The sequence below is a fragment of the Trichechus manatus genome, unplaced genomic scaffold (assembly GCF_000243295.1).
Source record: "Trichechus manatus latirostris isolate Lorelei unplaced genomic scaffold, TriManLat1.0 scaffold00220, whole genome shotgun sequence".
Classification (NCBI taxonomy): Eukaryota; Metazoa; Chordata; class Mammalia; order Sirenia; family Trichechidae; genus Trichechus; species Trichechus manatus.
This window is the reverse complement of record NW_004444156.1, coordinates 1,764,270-1,783,890: the sequence shown is the minus strand read 5'-3', so window position 1 is coordinate 1,783,890 and position 19,621 is coordinate 1,764,270. Positions and strand designations below refer to the sequence as shown.

The 19,621-nt window shown below is 37.0% G+C and overlaps 1 protein-coding gene across 6 annotated transcripts in view; it reads right to left on the bottom strand.

Annotated features, from left to right (window-relative positions):
* Positions 1 to 19,621, bottom strand: part of NEK1 (NIMA related kinase 1) — a 170,868-nt gene that overhangs the window by 109,505 nt on the left and 41,742 nt on the right. For all 6 annotated transcript variants that reach the window (XM_023742846.1, XM_023742844.1, XM_023742845.1 and 3 more), the window contains 4 exons: positions 6,083 to 6,142; positions 5,763 to 5,822; positions 5,621 to 5,668; positions 4,229 to 4,303 (listed from right to left, as the gene is read on the bottom strand). In XM_023742846.1, coding sequence (XP_023598614.1) covers positions 4,229 to 4,303; positions 5,621 to 5,668; positions 5,763 to 5,822; positions 6,083 to 6,142 — 243 coding nt within the window. The remainder of the gene's footprint in view (positions 1 to 4,228; positions 4,304 to 5,620; positions 5,669 to 5,762; positions 5,823 to 6,082; positions 6,143 to 19,621) is intronic.

Here is a 19,621-nt window from a genome sequence, read left to right as displayed (position 1 = left end):
TGAATTGTAAACTTTCACTTAAAGCACAAAAAAAAAAAAAAAAAAATCCACCACTTACAAACAGGCGGATGAGTTTTGACAAATATATACACTCATGTAACCACCACCACTATCGAAAGCATTACCATTACCCCAAAAAGTTCCCTTATGTCCCTCCAAAGTCAATGACTGTCACTCCAGCAACCACTGACCTGCTTTCGGTCACTAGAGATTAGATTTGCCTTTCCTATAATTTCATATAAATGGAATCATACTATCTGTACTCTTGTGAGTGGCTTCTTTCACTCAGTATAATGCTGAGACTGAGCCATGTTATTGCATGTATAAATAGGTTGTTCCTTCTTATTGCTGAATAGTATTCCAGTATATTTTCAAACAACAGATAAGCCTCTTATATATAACGATCACCATATGATCAAATATATTTGGAATATAACATAACTTTTATGAAAATACATACTTACAAGAGACACGCCAAAAAAATGGATTAAGAAAAAAGAGTTGGTTATTTAAGCTGTGAATAATAATAACATTTACTGCTTAGAAGCATATAACAATGCTATTAAATTTGAAATATTTCCCTTAATATTGTGATGCTTAGTTTTTGTTTTACCTAAATTTGGGGGATCTCAATTTGCTTCACATTATACGGAGCCTTCATGTCCTTACCAACTGTACAGAAATCAAATTAGCCTAACAAGTTTAATATTTAAAACTCTATGACAAGTACAGAAAAAAACAGAATTTTCTTTAAATCCTAAAAAAAAATTGTTTCAGTAACCTTCGACAAAAGAATTACAGAAGTTTATAAAGTGAAGCCGAAATATATTAAGCACATAGTATCTAACAATGTTGAAAAAACCATCTCAAGTAGTTAAACAACACTGGTAAAACTAGACTTTTAGGATTACAATACTACTTTAGCTATCACAGAAAAAGGAAACAATTTTGTTGCATATAAGAAGATATAAGCACAGGAGAAGATAAAATAATCACATTTTCAACACTCATCACAGATCTGAAACAAAATGTTTGACTGGTAAGTTCTCACTGTCCAATCAGGTAAGATATGGGGCTAGTTATTTCAGAAAGGGCCAAACTCTGTCTGAGGCCACATTAACATTCAAGAGGTAATAAGTTCTACTTTGTGTTGTTAGCTGCTGTGTAGTCGATTCTGACGCACGGCGACCCCGTGTGTGCAGAGTACAACTGTGCTCCTTAGGGTTTTCAAGGCTGTGACCTTTCAGAAGCAGATCTCCAGGCCTGTCTTCCAAGGTACCCCTGGGCAGGTTTAAACTGCCAGACTTTCAGCTAGTATTCAAGTGCTTAATCTTCCCACCCAGGGACTCCTCTACTTAATATCAGGATAAAATTAGATTATTAAAAACTGTGTAGGTCTACATTAATACAGAATTGGAAAAAGTGACTTTTACTGAATTACTGATATGTAAGACGAAAAACTTCTGTGTCTCGAGAGACTGAAAAACAAAGAAAGCCAGGACAGAATAGACATGTCTAGATAAAAACAAAACAAAACCCGAACCCGTTACCACTGAGTCAATTCTCACTCACGGGGACCTGTGTGTTACAGAGTAGAACTGCTCCATAGGCTTTTTCTTGGCTGCACTCTCTTCCGGAAGCAGATCATCAGGACTTTCTTCCCTGGTGCTGCTGTGTGGGTTGGAACCACCAACCTTTAGGTTAGGAGTCGAGTGGAAACCATTTGTGCCGCAAGCTAGCTCTTTTTCAAATTACAACTTTTGAGGAAAAGAAATGAGCAAGAATGGTCATCAATTCAGCTTCACAAATATCTATTTCGTACCTAAATAAAAAATGCTCATGAGATGGGTGAAGGGAATTCACAGTTTAATGACATGCTGATTAACAGTTGATTCAATGATACAAATAAAAATTATAATACAGAGGCATAAAAGAATATTCCTATTGCTGTGTAACAAATTACCACAAACTTAAAAAAAACAAAAACCAAAAACCAACCAAACCCATTGCCATTGAGTTGGTTCCAATTCACAGTGACCCTACAGAACAAAGTAGAACTGCCCCATAGGGTTTCTAACGAGCACCTGGTAGATTCAAACTGCCCATCTTTTGGTTAGCAGCCTGAGCTCTTAACCACTATGCCACCAGGGCTCTGCCATAAACTTAGCAGCTTAAAAGAATACCCATTCATTATCTCAGTTTCACTGGCCCAGGAGTCTGAGTACAAGTTACCCGGGTCCTCTACATAAAATCCCACCAGGCAGAAATCAAAGTATCGGATGGGGCTGCAATTCTCAACTGAGGCTTAGGATTCTCTTCTATGCGCGCTAGTTGTTGGCAGAATTCGTTTCCTTGCAGCTGTATGACCGAGATCCCCATTTTCTCGCTAGTTCTTGGCCAGAGAACATTATGGGCTCCTAGAGGCCACCTACACCTCCTTCCATGTGGGCTCTACAGGCAGTTCACGACGTGGATGTCTGCTTCCTTCCAGGCCACCGGAGCATGTCTCTGTGACTGCACCCCTTCCAGCCCGAGCCTTATATAAAGCAATGTAATTATCAGTCACCATCCCATCACCGCTTGCCATGTTACATAACCTAATCAAGGAGGCTACTATGCGATCATATTCACAGGATCCACCCACATTCAAGGGGAAGGAATAATACAAGGTGTGTACACGGGGTATCCAGAACCTTGTGGACTATCTTAGAATTCTGCCTTCCACAGACACAGATGTGCATAGGACGCTACAGAAGCAAAAGAGGAAGTACATAACAGACGGGTAAAATAAAGAAAAGGAAATTAATGTGAGTTCTTACTAGTCAAACTCTTACAACTTTTCCTAGTTTCTTTTTAAGATGAAGAAACGAAAGCTCAAAAAAATTAAGTAACTCGTCCAAGGTTATATAGTCTGAATCCACCAAAAGCAGCCATTTGAATTAACATATGTAAGTAATCGGTCATCTAGGAAAACGGTCTGAGATGGAGGTGAGAGTAGGGAGGGAGGACGGAGATTTCAAGCAGAGAAACACAGGTGTGAAGGCAGAGTCGGCAGGCTATATACAGGAGGAAACTCTAAGCACCGTCTTGAGTTCACCATGACTAGAACATACAGTATGTCGTAGGGAATGGATGGAGACGAATTTGGAGAGCCTAGCAGACGCCAGATTAAGAAGAGTCTTCTGTACTGGACCTGCTGAGGCTGGAGGAGTCCCTGAGACTATGGCACTCAGATGCTCTTCAAACCGTGAACTGAAAGGAACCCCTGAAGTCACCTTTAAACTAAAGGTTTAGCCCAAAGAGTAAAGACTGTCACCCTTGAATATTGTGTTACTTAAAAAAAAAAAAAAAAAGGAAAAAAAACTACATAAGACCAAAGGCGCAATAGCTTCTTTTTTTTTTTTTTAATTGTGTTTTAGGTGAAAGTTTACAACGTAAATCTGTTTCTCATTCAGAAATTTATATATGAATTGTTTTGTGACATTGGTTGCAATCCCTGCACTGTGTCAGCACTCTCTCCCTTTCCCTTTATACCCCAGGTTCCCTGCGTCCATTCATCCAGGTTCCCTGTCCCTTCCTGTGTTCCTGTCTGTGCTTTGGGGCAGGTGTTGCCCATTTGGTCTCGTATAGTTGATTGAACTAAGAAGCATGTTCCTCACTTGTGTTATTGTTTTATAGGCCGGTCTACTCTTTGGGGAAAACAGCTATTTTAAGACATAGATGAGAATGTTGGGGGGCAGGGAGATTAAGTAAATGGAAATGAAACAACTAGAACAGAAATAAGGAGAATGTTGACACAATGTGAAGAATGTAACCAACGTCACGGAGCATTATGTCTAGAAAATGTGTAAGGAGTAGGTTTTGCTGTGCATATTTTCACCAAAAATAAAATTAAATAATAGTCTTTTGAAAACTCCATTTTTAAGGATATACGGAAAGATTTTAGGCAGAGGTGTGACATACTGTATTTGATTTTAAAAAGATTCCTCTAGCAGGCACGGTGTATCACAGCCTTCATTCACATCAAGCCTTTGAAACAACTGCAACAGTGTCACATATTAGTTATCAATACAAGTTATATACCAAATACATGCAAGAAAGGCAAAAATTTATAAAAGATGCTGAAGAATTCTAAATAAAAATGAACTGTGTACCAAAAAAGAATAGCTACATAGATTTTAAGGAGCAAGAGGACTGCAGTAGTGTAATCCCTGGTACAGATGCCTACCTTAACTTCACCACCTCCACCAGCACTCAGCACATCTCTCCATCCTTGTTCCCTGGCCCTATTTATTCTCTCCAACTTTTAGAAAAGAAACAAACAAAACACTGTTTCAAGTATTTAATATAAAATTCATGAAATACATTTAGCAATGAAATGGAAAGCAAAGTATTCCTTTTTTCTAAAAAAAAAAAAAGTGTGTGTGACATTACGCCAAGTTAAAAAAAGTCCATCACAGAAGGACAAATATTGCATGACCTCACTTACAGAAAAAGACAAGAAAAGGCAAACGTATAGAGAAAAAAATTTATTACTGGTTACCGAGGGTGGGAGTGAGGGGGAAAGAGGGGGCTAGTGGTGATGGAAATACCACATTGATTAAGGGTAGGGGTGTACAGCTGATTATTATAATTGCTGTTAATAAGTCGTACACCTGTAAAAAGTTGAATTGGCAAAAGCTGTGTGATAGATATATTTACAATGACCAAAAAACAACAAACAAAAAAAGGGTAGCTGCTGATGCTGCTTATGTACAACCAAACACCTCATGGGATTTGGGTTGCTGGTTTGGAGGGTTAGGGTCATGGTTTCACGGGAATCCCAGTTAATTGGCCCGATAATGTGTTTAATGCTTCTGTTCTACCTCCTACTTTGATGTGTAGTGCCTGGGGTCTTAAAAGCTTGCAAGTGGCCATCCAAGGCAAAACAACTGGTCTCTAGTCACTGGGAACAACAGAGGATGAAGGAGAGTCAGCAACAGGAGGAGGATAGGGAATGTGTGGCTAACTGCTCCCATGAATAACTGCCTCCTTTGCCATGAGACCAGAACAGGATGGTGCCTGGCTACCCTTACCGAACATTTTGATCAAAGATCCCATAGAAGAATCCTGATCAAAAGGGGGAAAATGCAGAACAGAATTTCAAATTCTCAGGGACTCTACACTTCCTAAAGCCATGAAGCTTGGATGAACCCCTAAAACTATTGACCTGAGGTAATCCTTAAACCTTAAATCAAAAATATCCCCTGAAGTCTTCTTAAAACCGAACAACAGTTAAGCTTAACTAGTAAAAAGGTTTGCCTTGAGCATTATGCTCTTTTAAGAATTACCTATATGGGATCAAATTGACAACAGCAACTGGAAGATCAGATAGGAAACTTAGAGGCCTGTGAATTTATGTTAACGGAGTTAGAACCACTCAGAAAAGGAGGAAGAGAATGGTTACACAACTCAAAGAATGTAATTAATGTCACTAAAGGGTACATGTAGAAATTGTTTAACTGGTGTATGTTTTGCTGTGTATATTCTCAACAACAATAAAAATAAAATATTTTTTTAGAAAGTGTGTGTGTGTGAGAGGAGGAAGAATGTGCCAAGGAAAAACAGAGGGTCCTCTCACCCTTTCCTTTTCTTGTCGTTTCGTCTGTTCGGCCTTCAGTAAACTGACCTGGAACAATTTGAAAGACAAACTTCTCAGAACTCTGGAAACTATGATGATCTAAATCTTGGCAAAGGAAGGAAAACAACAAAAAACAAACTACCTGATCCTTTTGCTTCTTTTCTTTCTCAGTAAACTCCAACCTTGCCTTGTTTGCTGCTTCCTTAATTGAAAAAAAAAAAGAACATTTTCATCAATAATAATTCCTACTTTTTCTAGTTTTATCAGGAAACTTAGTACACCAATGGCAGAGGTATGTCCAGGGAGGTTTAAAAAAAAAAAAAAAAAAAGTTAGAGGTATTTGGTTGAAAGAAATAAGGAGGAAAGGTTTGGAGGTTTTAAATACTGTAAGATTTTGTTTCCTTTTTTAAAAATAATTATTTTTTGCAATGCTTTAAAAAAAGCAGACAGACATCTTTATACCTCAAACATTTTCCTCCTTTGTTCTCCAGGTTTCACCTTCTTCACTGCAGTTTGATGGGCCTGGACAAAAAGTAAAACTAAAAATTAGAGATTCTGAGGCACCATTTGACAATTCCAAATTTATGGAAATTTAAAGAGGGAAAACGTAATACTGCGATAACTCTCCTTCAAAATATATCTGCAAAAATGAAGACCCACCGTAATGTTTGATATGCTTCTGTTAAACACAAAAGAAATTCATTAAACCCAATAAACTATAGAAAGGGTTCTTCCCCAGTCATCAATTACAAAGTTTTCTGCTCAGATATGGCTGTTAATTTTCATAGTTATCTAATATTATAAAAAGAGAATGTTATTTCAAAAGCCCCAAAATAAAGAAAATTTTCTTTTAAAAAAATTAACACAATACATGTTTACTATATAAGATTCAGACAAGAGTAATTAAATAAAGTCTACTCCACTTCCCACCTCCAGAGGTAACTACTGATGTTTTCATGAATATACTTCCGGACATTGTTTTCTGCACTTAAATACATGTGTAAATATATACATACATAGAATTTTAGCTTTTTACATAAACGTATGACAATGTGTTATTTGATGTGAAAATACTTTTTAAAAAATTAACATTGTGTTTTGACATGTATACAATATGGTAAGCAAATTAACAACTCCAGTTGTTATGGGTATTATGAGTCCAATTAATTTATTGAATCATTCCGCTACGATAGACATGAGATGGTTCCAATTTTTCCCACTCTATATAGGGACCTTCCTTATACGTATATCTTTGTGCCACACGTAAGTCTTTCAGAAAGGCAAATTTTTCAGACATGGAATTATAGGGCAAAACTATAATTTAGATGTTGAGAGAAACTGCTCTCCCAAGAAAGAGGCTGTACCAATTTATACTCCCAGCAAAGAGGCCATTTCCCTATGTTGTCACAAATACTGATTATCATCAATCTATCTCCAATTTCTGCTTCTTGGAAAGGCTGAGAATATTTCCAGCTTATTATATATTTATGTTTCTTCTTCTAGATACTAATTGTTCACCTAATTTTGGAGTTATTCAATTTCATGAGCTCTTCATGTACTATGGAAAATAAGACTGTCTAATATAGATCTTGCAAGTATTTTTCCCAGTCTGTCTTCTGTTTTGAATTGTTGTTACTGTATCTTTCACCACACAGGAGTTTGTAATTTATATGTCACTAAATCGGTTCATTTTTTTCTTTTATGGTATCTGTATATACTGTATTACTTAGGAAGACATTCTAGACCTCAATATTTGCTTCTGACACATAGTTTCATTTTTATATTTAAATCTTTAATCTATCTGGAAAAAATTTTTAAGAAACGAGCTAGGAATCCAATTTAATTTTTCTCTAGAAAAATCTAATTATCTTGTAACCATTTATCGGCTGATACATCTTTTTTACCATTGGTTTAAATTGCCTCATTCGTCATAAAATAAATGTCCCCACATAGATGGTCAGGTTCTGGACTCTATATTATGTTCCACTTATCCATCTCCTCTCCTTTTTGTTTTTTTTACTGTGATATAGTCACCGGCAGAAAAGTAGATAAAACATATACACAGAGTTTAGCAAATTTAAAGGACGCATTCATGTAATCACCACTCAGGTCAAGAAATAGAAAACTGTCAATACCTAGAAGCCCTCTATGTGCCTTTCCACAATCACAACCCCTTACCTCTCCCGCAGAGAAACACTACCCTGACTTACAAACACCAGCCCTTTGCTTTTCTTCATGGTGTTATCACATATATATAGTCCCCCCTAAACAAGGTAGTTAGGACTCTTTTCTGTTGATGAGCTTTATGGAATCACTGAATATATATTCTTTTGTATCTTTTTTTGCTCAATATCATGTTTTTAAGATTTATCCACACTGTTTACAGTTACATCTGTTTTCTTCATTGATACATAGTATTCCACTGATGTTGAAACCTTCCTTTCACAATTATCTTGTACTTTTCTCATTAGGTCTATTTCAGAATATTTTGGGGTTTTGTTGTTATTTTTTTCCATTTTATTTTCTAGCTGATTATTCATTTGTGTATGTTGACCTTCTATCAAGCCGCTTTATTCAATTAATTAATAATTTTCAGCTGCTTCAGTAGGATACACTAGTAGGTAATTACATCATCTATAAATAACGTCTACCCTTTTTCTTCTCTTCCAATGTTTGTCTCAATTGTTTCTCCTTTGAATCAAACTGGCTTGGACCTCCAGCATAATATTAAACATCCGCAATGACAGCAAACATCCTGGTCTTGTCCCTGACTTCAGTGATGATGCTTCCAGTTCTTCATCATTATGTACAACACCTGGCACTCATTTCCGGTACGTACACCATATCAAGTTAACTTTCCCTTATATTTCTTGAATCAAAGAAGCTTTTAAAGCAAGAATTAGTGTTAAATTTTACTATTTCAGCATTTACTGAGATGATTTATGTATGGTTTCCTCCTCGAATCTGTTAATGCAATAAAATTATAGTAATTGATTTCCAACTGTTGAACCACCCCTGTGTTCCTGGAATGAATCCTATTTGATAATTATTAAATTATTCTTTTGATGCTCACTTAATTTGATTTGTTTTTATTGTTGTTTTTAAATCTTTTTTTAGGGTTTCTGCAGGCATGTTTCTAAGTAAAATTGATGTATGGTTTTTGTTTCTGTTGTTCTGCATGCTAATCAATTTTGTAGTCAAGGCTAAGCCTGATATATGATAAATTTTTCAAGCAATTCAACATGCAATTCTATATATATTAAAAAAAGATAATTCTTTATAGAAAAACTCTAGGTTATCTATCATGCACCAGTTTTTATATTTTCAGCTATCTTAGAAAAGATATTTTAAAGGACTCCTATACAGAACTATTCACTTATGTTGGGTTTCAATAAAAAGGGAAGCAGATGCTACATTAAAACATTGCTTCAATGACCATTTACAATTATTATCAAAATAATTCAGCATTTCATTAAAAATAGTCTCAACTAACAATTCCATTTCAATGATAGCTATATTTTAGCAAACATCAATATTACGAAATTACTTATATATATTACCTATTGCTTCAATTTTCTAAGTTTTGTCAAGTGACCATAACACATAAGCACCAAAATTCTGACCCAGAAGAGCAAACTCAGAATGTTATAAAATAAACATTACCCTCAAAGAATATAAATTAATAAAATTTATTTCAGAAGTATATCATTGTTAAAATATTAAAATGCTCATTATATATATGAAAAAGAACTCCTAGAAAGGGACAGAAATGTTAACACTTCCACTGAAAAGAATTCAAAAAGATATTAAAGTTCTGCTTACTTTAAAAAGTAGCATAATATATAACAACTATATATTTCCTTCTTATGGAATCCAAATATTTCATTTTAATGCCTATGTTATTTAATATGAGCTCAGTAAAACTGAGATACTTAGAATATGTAATAACATCTAGCGGTTATAAACTTATAAAATGAGAATAATGATTCTCTTATAATGTGTTTTGGGCGTTTTATTAAATTACTGTTCTAAACCAAATCAATTTTACGGATACAATATGTTTAACGCAAGGCTACATCAACAATGTGATGCTGTTGTCGTTGTTAGGTGCCGTGAGTTGGCTCCAACTCATAGCAGCCCTGTGTACAACAGAACGAAACGCTGCCTGGTCCTGCGCCATCCTCACAACTGTTGGTATGTTTGAGCTCATCATTGCAGCCACTGTGTCAATCTATCTCGTTGAGGGTCTTCCTCTTTTTCGCTCACCCTCCACTTTACCAAGCACGATGTCCTTTTCCAAGGTCCCTCCTGATAACCTCCAAAGTATGTGAGACGAAGTCTCACCATCCTTACTTCTAAGGAGGCTTCTGGCTGTACTTCTTCCAAGACGCATTTGTTCGTTCTTCTGGTAGTTCGTGGTGTATTCAATATTCTTCGCCAACACCATAAGCAGTACTAACTCTCACACTTGTTTCCTCTCTCACCAAGGATTAACTACTTAGTTCCCTGACAAAATGACCTGCTAAGCCGTGTTACTCGCTGGCGCCCAGAACCATCCCACACCCTCACTGTCCTTTTAGTCCTGATGCCTAACCTCTAACTTTGGCTAGTTCTTTCAATTCAACTCTCATTTAAGCTAACCATCTATCTCATCACCCAACCCCCTAGAAAAGGTTGATCAGATGAAATGATACTAAAATATTTAAAGACAAGTAGCTTTCAAACTTTTTCTAAAAGCAATCTACAGTAAGAAATATATTTCACATCTAGACCCTGTAAAGACACACACATATATACATATCTAACGTCCATAAAATACCATTGCTATGTGTAATACAGAGTAAGCTCTGGTGGTGAAATGGTTAGGCGTTCAGCTGCTAATCAAAAGGTTGGCAGTTCAAACCCACCAGTGGCTCTGTGGGTGAAAAGACCCGGCAATCTGCTCCCATAAAGATTTACAGCCTTAGAAACCCTACGGAGCAGTTCTGCTCTGTCCTATCGGATCACTAAGAGCTGGAATCGACTCGATGGCACACAACAATGTGTGTCATAGGTCTGTTACTCTCTAGTCTATTATTAAAAAAAAAATCCCCGGCTTTCACTCCCTAAAATAATTTTGCAACCACTAACCAACAGCAACCCGTAGTTTTAAAACCGTCAAGTGAAAGTTCTGGGGCACTACTGTTGAACCACGAGGAAAAAAATACAGTTGTATACAGTGCTCTCCACAGTACTGCCAACACACAATTACCATTTTAAGGTATGTTCTACGCATACAGAATTTAAACTAGTGGGGAATGCTACCCAGGAGCTTTGTAAAAATAAATGTTCCTTCCATACAAATGAATATTGTTTGGCAATAAAAGGAAGGGGGTACTGATGCGTGCTGCCACCGTGAATGAACCCCAAAACATGCTAAGTGAAGGAAGCCGATGGCAGAAGACCACGTTATGTGACTCCATTTACATGAAGTGTCCAGAATAGGCACCTCTATAGAGATAGGAAGCAGATTAGTGGCTGCATGTTGGGGCAAAGGGTACGGAATGAAGAGTGAATGCTAACGGGAATGGAATTTCTTTTTGGGGTGATGAAAATGTTCTAAAATTACGGTGATGGTTGTACACTTCTGTGAATACACTAAAAAAAATTAAATCATACACTTTAAATGGGTGAACTGTACTTTTCTAAATGGGTGAACTACACTTTTTTAAATGGTGAACTGTACTTTTTTTAAAATGGGTGAACTGTACTTTTTTTAAATGGGTGAATTGTACTTGTTAAAAGCTGTTTAAAAACACACGTTTCCAAGAGTTGCAGAATCACACTCTCTGGACAGAGCTCTGCATTCTACATTTTGACAAGTTCCACAGATGACTCAGTAGCCAGTCTAGTCTCGCATCAGTCCCAAATTGTGGAAAGTACAACATCTAACAGTTTAAAAATTATTAACATGGGCAGCTGGGAAGATGGTGGTATAAACAAACCATCATTCCAACACTCCCCTACAAATATAATAAGCAATACAACAAGGAAACACTGTTCGGCTTGGAGGGACTTTGAATCGGGGAGCAGAGTAAAGCAGTGGGGAAGTGCAGAAGGGCAAGAATCAACAAATCAACAACAAGTCGCATATGGCAGGAAAACTGCTTCTCCCACTGTCCCTGCCCCTCACCCAGCCACCAGCTGCTGTGAACTGGGGTAGTGGCCCCCCAAAAAGAGCCTGCTTCCCTAACCACCAGAGGCCCTCCCGGTACCAAGAGACAGAACCCCAAGCTTCTGCCCTAAAATAACACGGCAGATCTCCCTGAGGGTCCGTTTGGCGAGTGCCAGCACATCCCCCACCCAGACACTGTTGGCTGCAAGCCTACTGTGAATTGCTACAGAAGGCCCATTCAGTAGAGTCTGCTCTCACGGTCAACACTCTTACCTGCCTCCTTGCACACCCCATAGCTCAGGCCTCTGAAACCAATAGGACAGACCTGGGGAATCAGTTCTGGTCTGTCTGCTCCCCGTTTCAGTGAGTGCTGAGGACTGCTGACTAAGGCTGCTGTGTGCTAAGAAGCAGGCATCTTTAGTGGAGGCTACACCCAGAGCCAACAAGCTACAGGGCAGGCTCTAATGGCACCAAGGCAGACCTCCCTGGGGGTGCATTCAGTGTAACTACCTCTCCTGCAACCAGTAACTGTCTGCTGCTGGGCTGATACAAACGCCTAAAAGAGTTCCCTACAGTGGAGTCAGGAGGTGGGTCCCTAAGTGGAGACTGCTTCCCCAACCACCACAGGCTCACTGGGGCTCTGAAACCAACAAGGCACATCTCTCAGAGGTCCTTTTGGGGAGTGCCAGCCCCTCTTCCTCCTGAAATAGAGATAAGTCGGCCTGTGCTTCCCTGAAAGCCCGCTCAGAGATAAGGAGACCCCACAGAGCAGGGAAGGAAGCCTCAGGCAAAACCAGAGGGCAACACCCAGCCCTGAAGGGGGCTCCCTGGTTGCGGGTTTTCTAAAAGCATGATTGCAGAAACAGAGAAGGAAAGGGAATAATAACCCAGAGAGTTAACTGTGGCCCCTGGTGGACAGACTGATTAATACATGATATCTCGCCTGAAAGTGAAAGGATGGAAAAATATTCCATGCAAATTATAACCAAAACAGAGCTGCGGTGGCAATCTTAGGATCAAAGTCGACTTTAAGACAAAATCTGTCAGCCAGATAAAGATGGACATTATATAGTGATAAAAGGGTCAGTTAATCAAGATTTAATAATCATAAATATATATGCACCCAACATCGGAGCACCTAAATATATAAAGCAAACACTGACAGAATTGAAGGGAGAAACAGTGCTACAATAATAGTTGGAGATGTCAATACACCACTGTCAATATTGGACAGAACATCTAAACAGAAGACCAACAAGGAAAGAGGCTCTGAATGACATTATAAACCAACTGGACTCCACAGACGTATACAGAACACTCCACCAAAAACAGCACACTATACATTCTACTCCAGTGCACATGGATCATTCTCCAGGATAGATCATGTTTTAGGTTATAAAGCAAGTCTTAATAAATTTAAAAAGACTGAAATTACACAAAGTATTTTCTCTAACCACAATGGAGTGAAGCTAGAAATTAATAACAGAAAAAAAACCTGGAAAATACACAAACATATGAGAATTAAACACAACACTATTAAACTACCCATGGGTGAAGGAAGATTATCAAAACAGAAATCACAAATTTCTTAGAGTTAAATGAAAATTAAAGCATAACACACCAAAACATACGGAATGCAGCAAAGGCAGTACTCAGAGGGAAACTCAAAGCAATAAATGCCTGCATATAAAAAGAAGAAAGATCTCAAACTAACAGCCTAACCTGACAACTTCAGGAACTAGAAAGAGAAGTCTAAACTAAGCCTGAACCCACCAGAAAAAAGGAAATAGCAAAGATAAGAGCAGAAATAAATAAAATGAAAAAACAGAAAAACAACAGAATCAATAAAACCAGAAGTTGGTTCTATGAAAAGTTCAATAAAATTGACAAACTTTTAGCTAGATGGACAAAGAAATGAAGAAAAAAGATGTAAACCACCAAAACAAAAAATGAAAGAACGGACATTACAACTGACTCGACAGAAATAAAGAGAATTGTAACAGAATATTATGAACAACTGCATGACAACAAAATAGATAATCTAGATGAAATGGACAAATTCTTAGCAGCACACAACCTATCCAAACAGACTCAAGAGGAAACAAAGAGTCTCAACAGACTCATAACAAATGAAGAAATCATATCAGTGATCAAAAACCTCCAACAACAAAAGTCTGGACCAGATGTCTTCACTGGGGAATTGCACTAAATATTTAGAGAAGAATTGACACCAGTACTGGTTAACTTCTTCCAAAAGACAGAGGAGGAAGGAATACTCCCTAATTCCTTCTATGACGTAAACAGAACCCTGATACCCAAACCAGACAAAGACACCACAAGAAAACAAAATTATAGGCCAATAAGTCTTATGAATATACACACAAAAATCCTCAACAAAATACTAGCAAAGAGAATCTAACAGCTTAGTAAAAGAGTCATACACCATGACCAAGTGATATTTATTCCAGGAGTGCAGGGATGTTGCAACACTAGAAGATCAATCAACAGAACAAAGGAAAAGAACCACATGATCATCTCTATGGATGCGGAAAAAGCATTTGATAAAATCCAACACCTTTCTTGATAAAAACCCTAAATAAGGTTGGAATAGAAGGAAAATTCCTCAATATGATCCAGGGTATATGTGAAAAGCCAACAGCCAACATTATACCTAATAGAGAAAGACTGAGAGTTTTCCTCCTTGAAACCGGGTACCTGCCCTCACAACTTCTATTCAGTATTATATTAGAAGTCCTAGTCAGAGCAATAAGATAAAAAAAGAAATAAAAGGTATTCAGATTGGAAAAGACAAAGTAAAATTATCTCTGTTCATGGATGATATGATCCTATATACAGAAAATCCCAAACAGTCCACAAAAAACTCCTAGAGGTAATAGAGGAATTTAGCAAAGTTGTATGGTACAAGGTCAACAAACAAAAATCAGCTGGATTTCTATACACCAGCAACGAGAAATGTGAAAGGGAAATTAGGAAAACAATTCCATTTACAATAGCACCTAACAGAATAAAATACCTAGGAATAAATCTAACCAGGGATGTAAAGGACTTACACAACGAAAACTATAAAACACTGCTGAAAGAGATTAAAGAAGACTTAAATAAATGGAAAGATGTTCCATGTTCATGGATTGGAAGACTTAATATGGTTAAGATGCCAATATTACCCAACACAATCTGTAGATTCAACACAATCCCAATCAAAATTCCAACAGCCTTCTTTAAAGAAACAGAGAAACCAATCCTCAACTTTATATAGAATGGCAAGAAGCCCTGAATAGCTAAAACAATGCTGAAAGAAAAGAACAAAGTAGGAGGACTCACACTTCCTGATTTTAAAACATACCATACAGCTACAGTAATGAAAACAGCCTGGTACCAGTGTAACAATAGACACATAGACCAATGGAGTAGAACTGAGAGTCCAGAAATAAACCTACACATCTATGGTCAACTGATTTTGACAAGGGTGCTAAGTCCATCTGACGGGGACAGAAGAGTCTGTTCAATAAATGGTGCTGGGAAAACTGGATTTCCACATGCAGAAAAGTGAAACATGATCAGTGTCTCACACCATACACAAAAGCAAATTCAAAATGGATTAAGGACCTAAATGTGCAAACTAAAACCTAAAATTCTTAGAAGAACATGCAGGGGCAATGCTGTCAGGCCTAGCTTTCAACAATGGATTATCTAATTTAAAAAAAAAAAAAAAAGCACAAATAGCAAACGACAAAAATAAATGGGACCATATAAAAATTAAAAAGCTTTGTTCATCAAAAGACTTTACCAAAAAAGTGAAAAGAAAAGCAACTGATAGGGAGAATATCTTTGGAAACCATATATCCAACAAGAATCTAATAACCAAAATATATGTAAAACTTTTGACAATGTAACAACAAAAAAACAAATAACCCAATCAAAAAATGGCGAAAGACACTGAATAGACAATAAACTGAAGAGACATTTCACCAAAGATGACATTCAAATGGCCAACAAACACACAAAAAGATGCTCAGCATCATTAGTCATCAGAGAGATGCAGGTCAAAACCAAAATGAGATACCATTTCACTCCCACTGTATGGCTAAGATTAAAAAAAAAAAAAAACTCAGAAAATAACAAATGTTGGCAAAGATGTGGGGAAACTGGAACCCTAATCCATTGCTGGTGGGAAAGGAAAACGGTACAGCTGTTGTGGAAAACATTGTGGTGGTTCCTCAAAAAACTAAAAATAGAACGACCATCCAAAAAAACCCACTGCTGTTGAGTTGACTTTAACTCAAAGCAACCCTATAGGACAGAGAAGAACTGCCTCATAGGGTTTCCGAGGAGTGCCTGGTGGATTTGAACTACTGACCTTTTGGTTAGCACCCATAGCTCTTAACTACTATGCCACTGGGGTTTCATATAACCCGGCAATTCCACGCCTAGGTATATACCAAAAGACTTTAAAGCAGAGACTCAAAAAGAGACCTGTACACCAGTATTCACTGCAGCACTATTCACAATAGCCAAAAAGTGGAAACAACCTAAATGTCCACCAACAGATGAATGGATAAACGGTACCTACATACAATGGAATACTACTCAGCCAGTAGGAGAAATGAAGTCTTGATACATGCTACAGTATGGATAGAACAGGAAGACAGTATGCTGAGTGAAACAAGCCAATCACAAAAGGACAGATCTTGTATGACCTCACTTATATAAAAAGACAAGAAAAGTCAAATGTATAGAGAAAAAGTTTATTGGTGGCTACCAGGAACAGGAGGGAGGGGAAAGGGAGTTAACGGTGACAGAAAAACCACATTAAGGGTAGGGTTGTGCAGCCACTTATTGTAATTGCTGCTAATAAGTTGTACACCTGTGAAAAGCTGAATTGGCAAAAGTTATGTGATATATTTACAACAATGACAAAAAAAAAAGAGTAGCTGCTAAAGCTGCTTATGTACAACCAAATATGTCATGGGATTTGGTTTCTTGGTTTGGAGGTTTAGGGTCATGGTTTCACGGGACATCCCAGTTAATCCATTTAGTGCTTTTGTTCCACCTCCTAGTTTGATGTGTAGTGCCTGGGGTCTTAAAAGCTTGCAAGGTGCCATCCAAGACACAGCAATTGCTCTCTATTCACCGGGAACAACAGAGGAAGAAGGAGAGTCAGCAACAGGAGGAGGATACGGAATGTGTGGCTAACTGCCCCCATGAATAACTGTCTCCTTTGCCATGAGACCAGAACAGGATGGTGCCTGGCTACCATTACTGAACATTTTGATCAAAGATTCCATAGAAGAATACTGATCAAAAGGGGGAAAATGCAGAACAGCATTTCAAATTCTCATGGACTCTAGACCTTCTGGAGACATGGAGAGTGGATGAATCCCTGAAACTATTATTACCCTGAGATAACCTTTAAACCTTAAACCAAAAATATCCCCTGAAGCCATCTTAAAACCAAATAGTTTAGCTTAACTAGTGAAACAGGTCTGCCTTGAGCACTGTGCTGTTTTAAGAACTACCTATAGGGGATCAAAATGACAGCAGCAACTTCAAAGACTAGACAGGAACCTTAAGCGGCAGTGAGTTTATGTTAATAAGGGGGCACAACTCAGAAAAGGAGGGTGAGAATGATTGGACAACTTGAAGAATGTAATCAACGTCACTAAATTGTACATGTAGAAACTAATTGGTGTATGTTTCACTGTGTACATTCTCAACAACAACAAAATAAATAAAACTTAGAAAGAAATTATTAATAGGTGTAATATACTATCTCTACAAATGGCTAACTTTTAAGGAGATTACACAATAGTGCAGAACAAGAACAGAGTGTTTAACTAGGACACCTATATACTCTCAGGTAAGTTACATGAAGGGAGAGATTGTATTTATCTCTTGATGATCCATATTGCCTTACACATAAGATCCTCAATTATTTGTGAAATAAAAACACCAATTTGCTCCTTTGAGATTATGCAGGTACTTTTAGAACGCTATTTCTACATAGTAGAAGAGAAAATTACAATAACATTAACACATTATCCATGCTAAGAACCATTGTGTTTTGTATTTCTTATTTAATATTGGAACCAAAATACTGAAATATATTCAAAGGGCTCCCTCTGGTGGCTTAATATCACTCCTTTATTTGAACGGAAGCCTTTAAAAAATAACTATAATTATTACAGAAACTGGAGCAAAAAAACTTTTTATGATATGCAAATATTTTTATGGTACATGATTAATAATAACAATACAAATTAACTTAAAATTGTTCCATTTAAAAAATGATAGATAATACCATTAAGTGGTTATGGTTTTCCTTATAAACCTCTCATTTTCAAGCTGGATAGAATGTTAAAAATTTCAAAAAGCAACTGTGAATTTGAATAGAAAAGACATTTCAGGGTTTCCAAGGGGAAGAAAAAGTATTAAAAAATATGAGTCAGGTAAAAATTAAGGAAAAAATTTATTTAAGAAGATCACATTTAAAATAATTTAGAAGCTGAGTTTTAAGTTAAATGTTTTAAAAGAAGCTATATGATACTCCAAGTGGTGATTATTAATTAGTTCTAGATTGGTCTGGCTTAGAAAATCATACTTATCTGCCTTAAACAGTTTAAGGGCAACAGCCTTGCCTGAAATTCAGAACATTTATAACTACCATCTGAATCATTTATCATTCATAATATTTGATACAATGGCATATATTACTCAGAATACTAGTCACTGTAATCTCAAAATTCCACACTGTGTGCCATGCTGCTCTTGGATACTGACTAAATATTAAGTAAAAATGAGGGAAATATTAAAAAATAAATACTATTTGATTCTATAAGCAATGTGAAAGAACAGATACACTCTTGGCTACAATCCTACCCAAAGGTTAGTGAACTTCTGTTTCACCAAGAGTTCTGATCTCTGCATTCAGTCAGGATAAAACCTGTCCAAGAGATAAGACAGCACGATTTTCACGAGCTCATCCGGGTACGTACTCCTGAAGGACCTACTGGCATAAGGATAAACACATCCCGTCCCCCATGGTACCTTCATTCCCTGGTAGAACTAGACAGTCTGCATATGTATAAGAATGTTAAAATGGACCGCATTTATAAATAACATTTTGGAATAAATGAGCATCTCAAAAGCAGTCTAGGAAATATTGTTACTTTGAACCCATATTTCACTGACCTGCATTATAAGAAATAATATATTTCCAAAAAATTTTTTTGATTCAGGGCATGATTTTTCTTTAAGGAATATTATTAATAACTCTATGCCCACAAATTTGATAACTCAGATTAAATGGACCAATTCCTGGAAAGACACAATCTATCAAAACTCACAAGCAAAAATAGATAATCTGAATAGGCCTACCATCTATTAAAGAAATTCAATCAATAATTAATAACCTTCCTCAAAGACCTAAATATAAAGCCAAAAACTATAAAGTTCATAGAAGAAAAAATAGGACCAACACCACAGGCCCTAATACACACAATTAACAGGATACAAACCATAACCATCAACACACAGACCCCAGAAGATAAGCTAGATAACTGGGATCTTCTAAAAATCAAACACCTATGCTCTTCAAAAGACTTCACCAAAAGAGGAAAGAGAGAACCTACAGACTGGGAAAAAATTTTTGGACAGTACAAGTCAGACAAAGGTCTAATCTCTATAAACTGCAAGAAAATCCAACACCTCTACAACAAAAAGACAAATAATCCTATTTAAAAATGGGCAAAGGAAATGAACAGACACTTCACCAAAGAAGACATTCAAATGGCCAACAGACACATGAGGAAATGCTCGCGATCACTAGC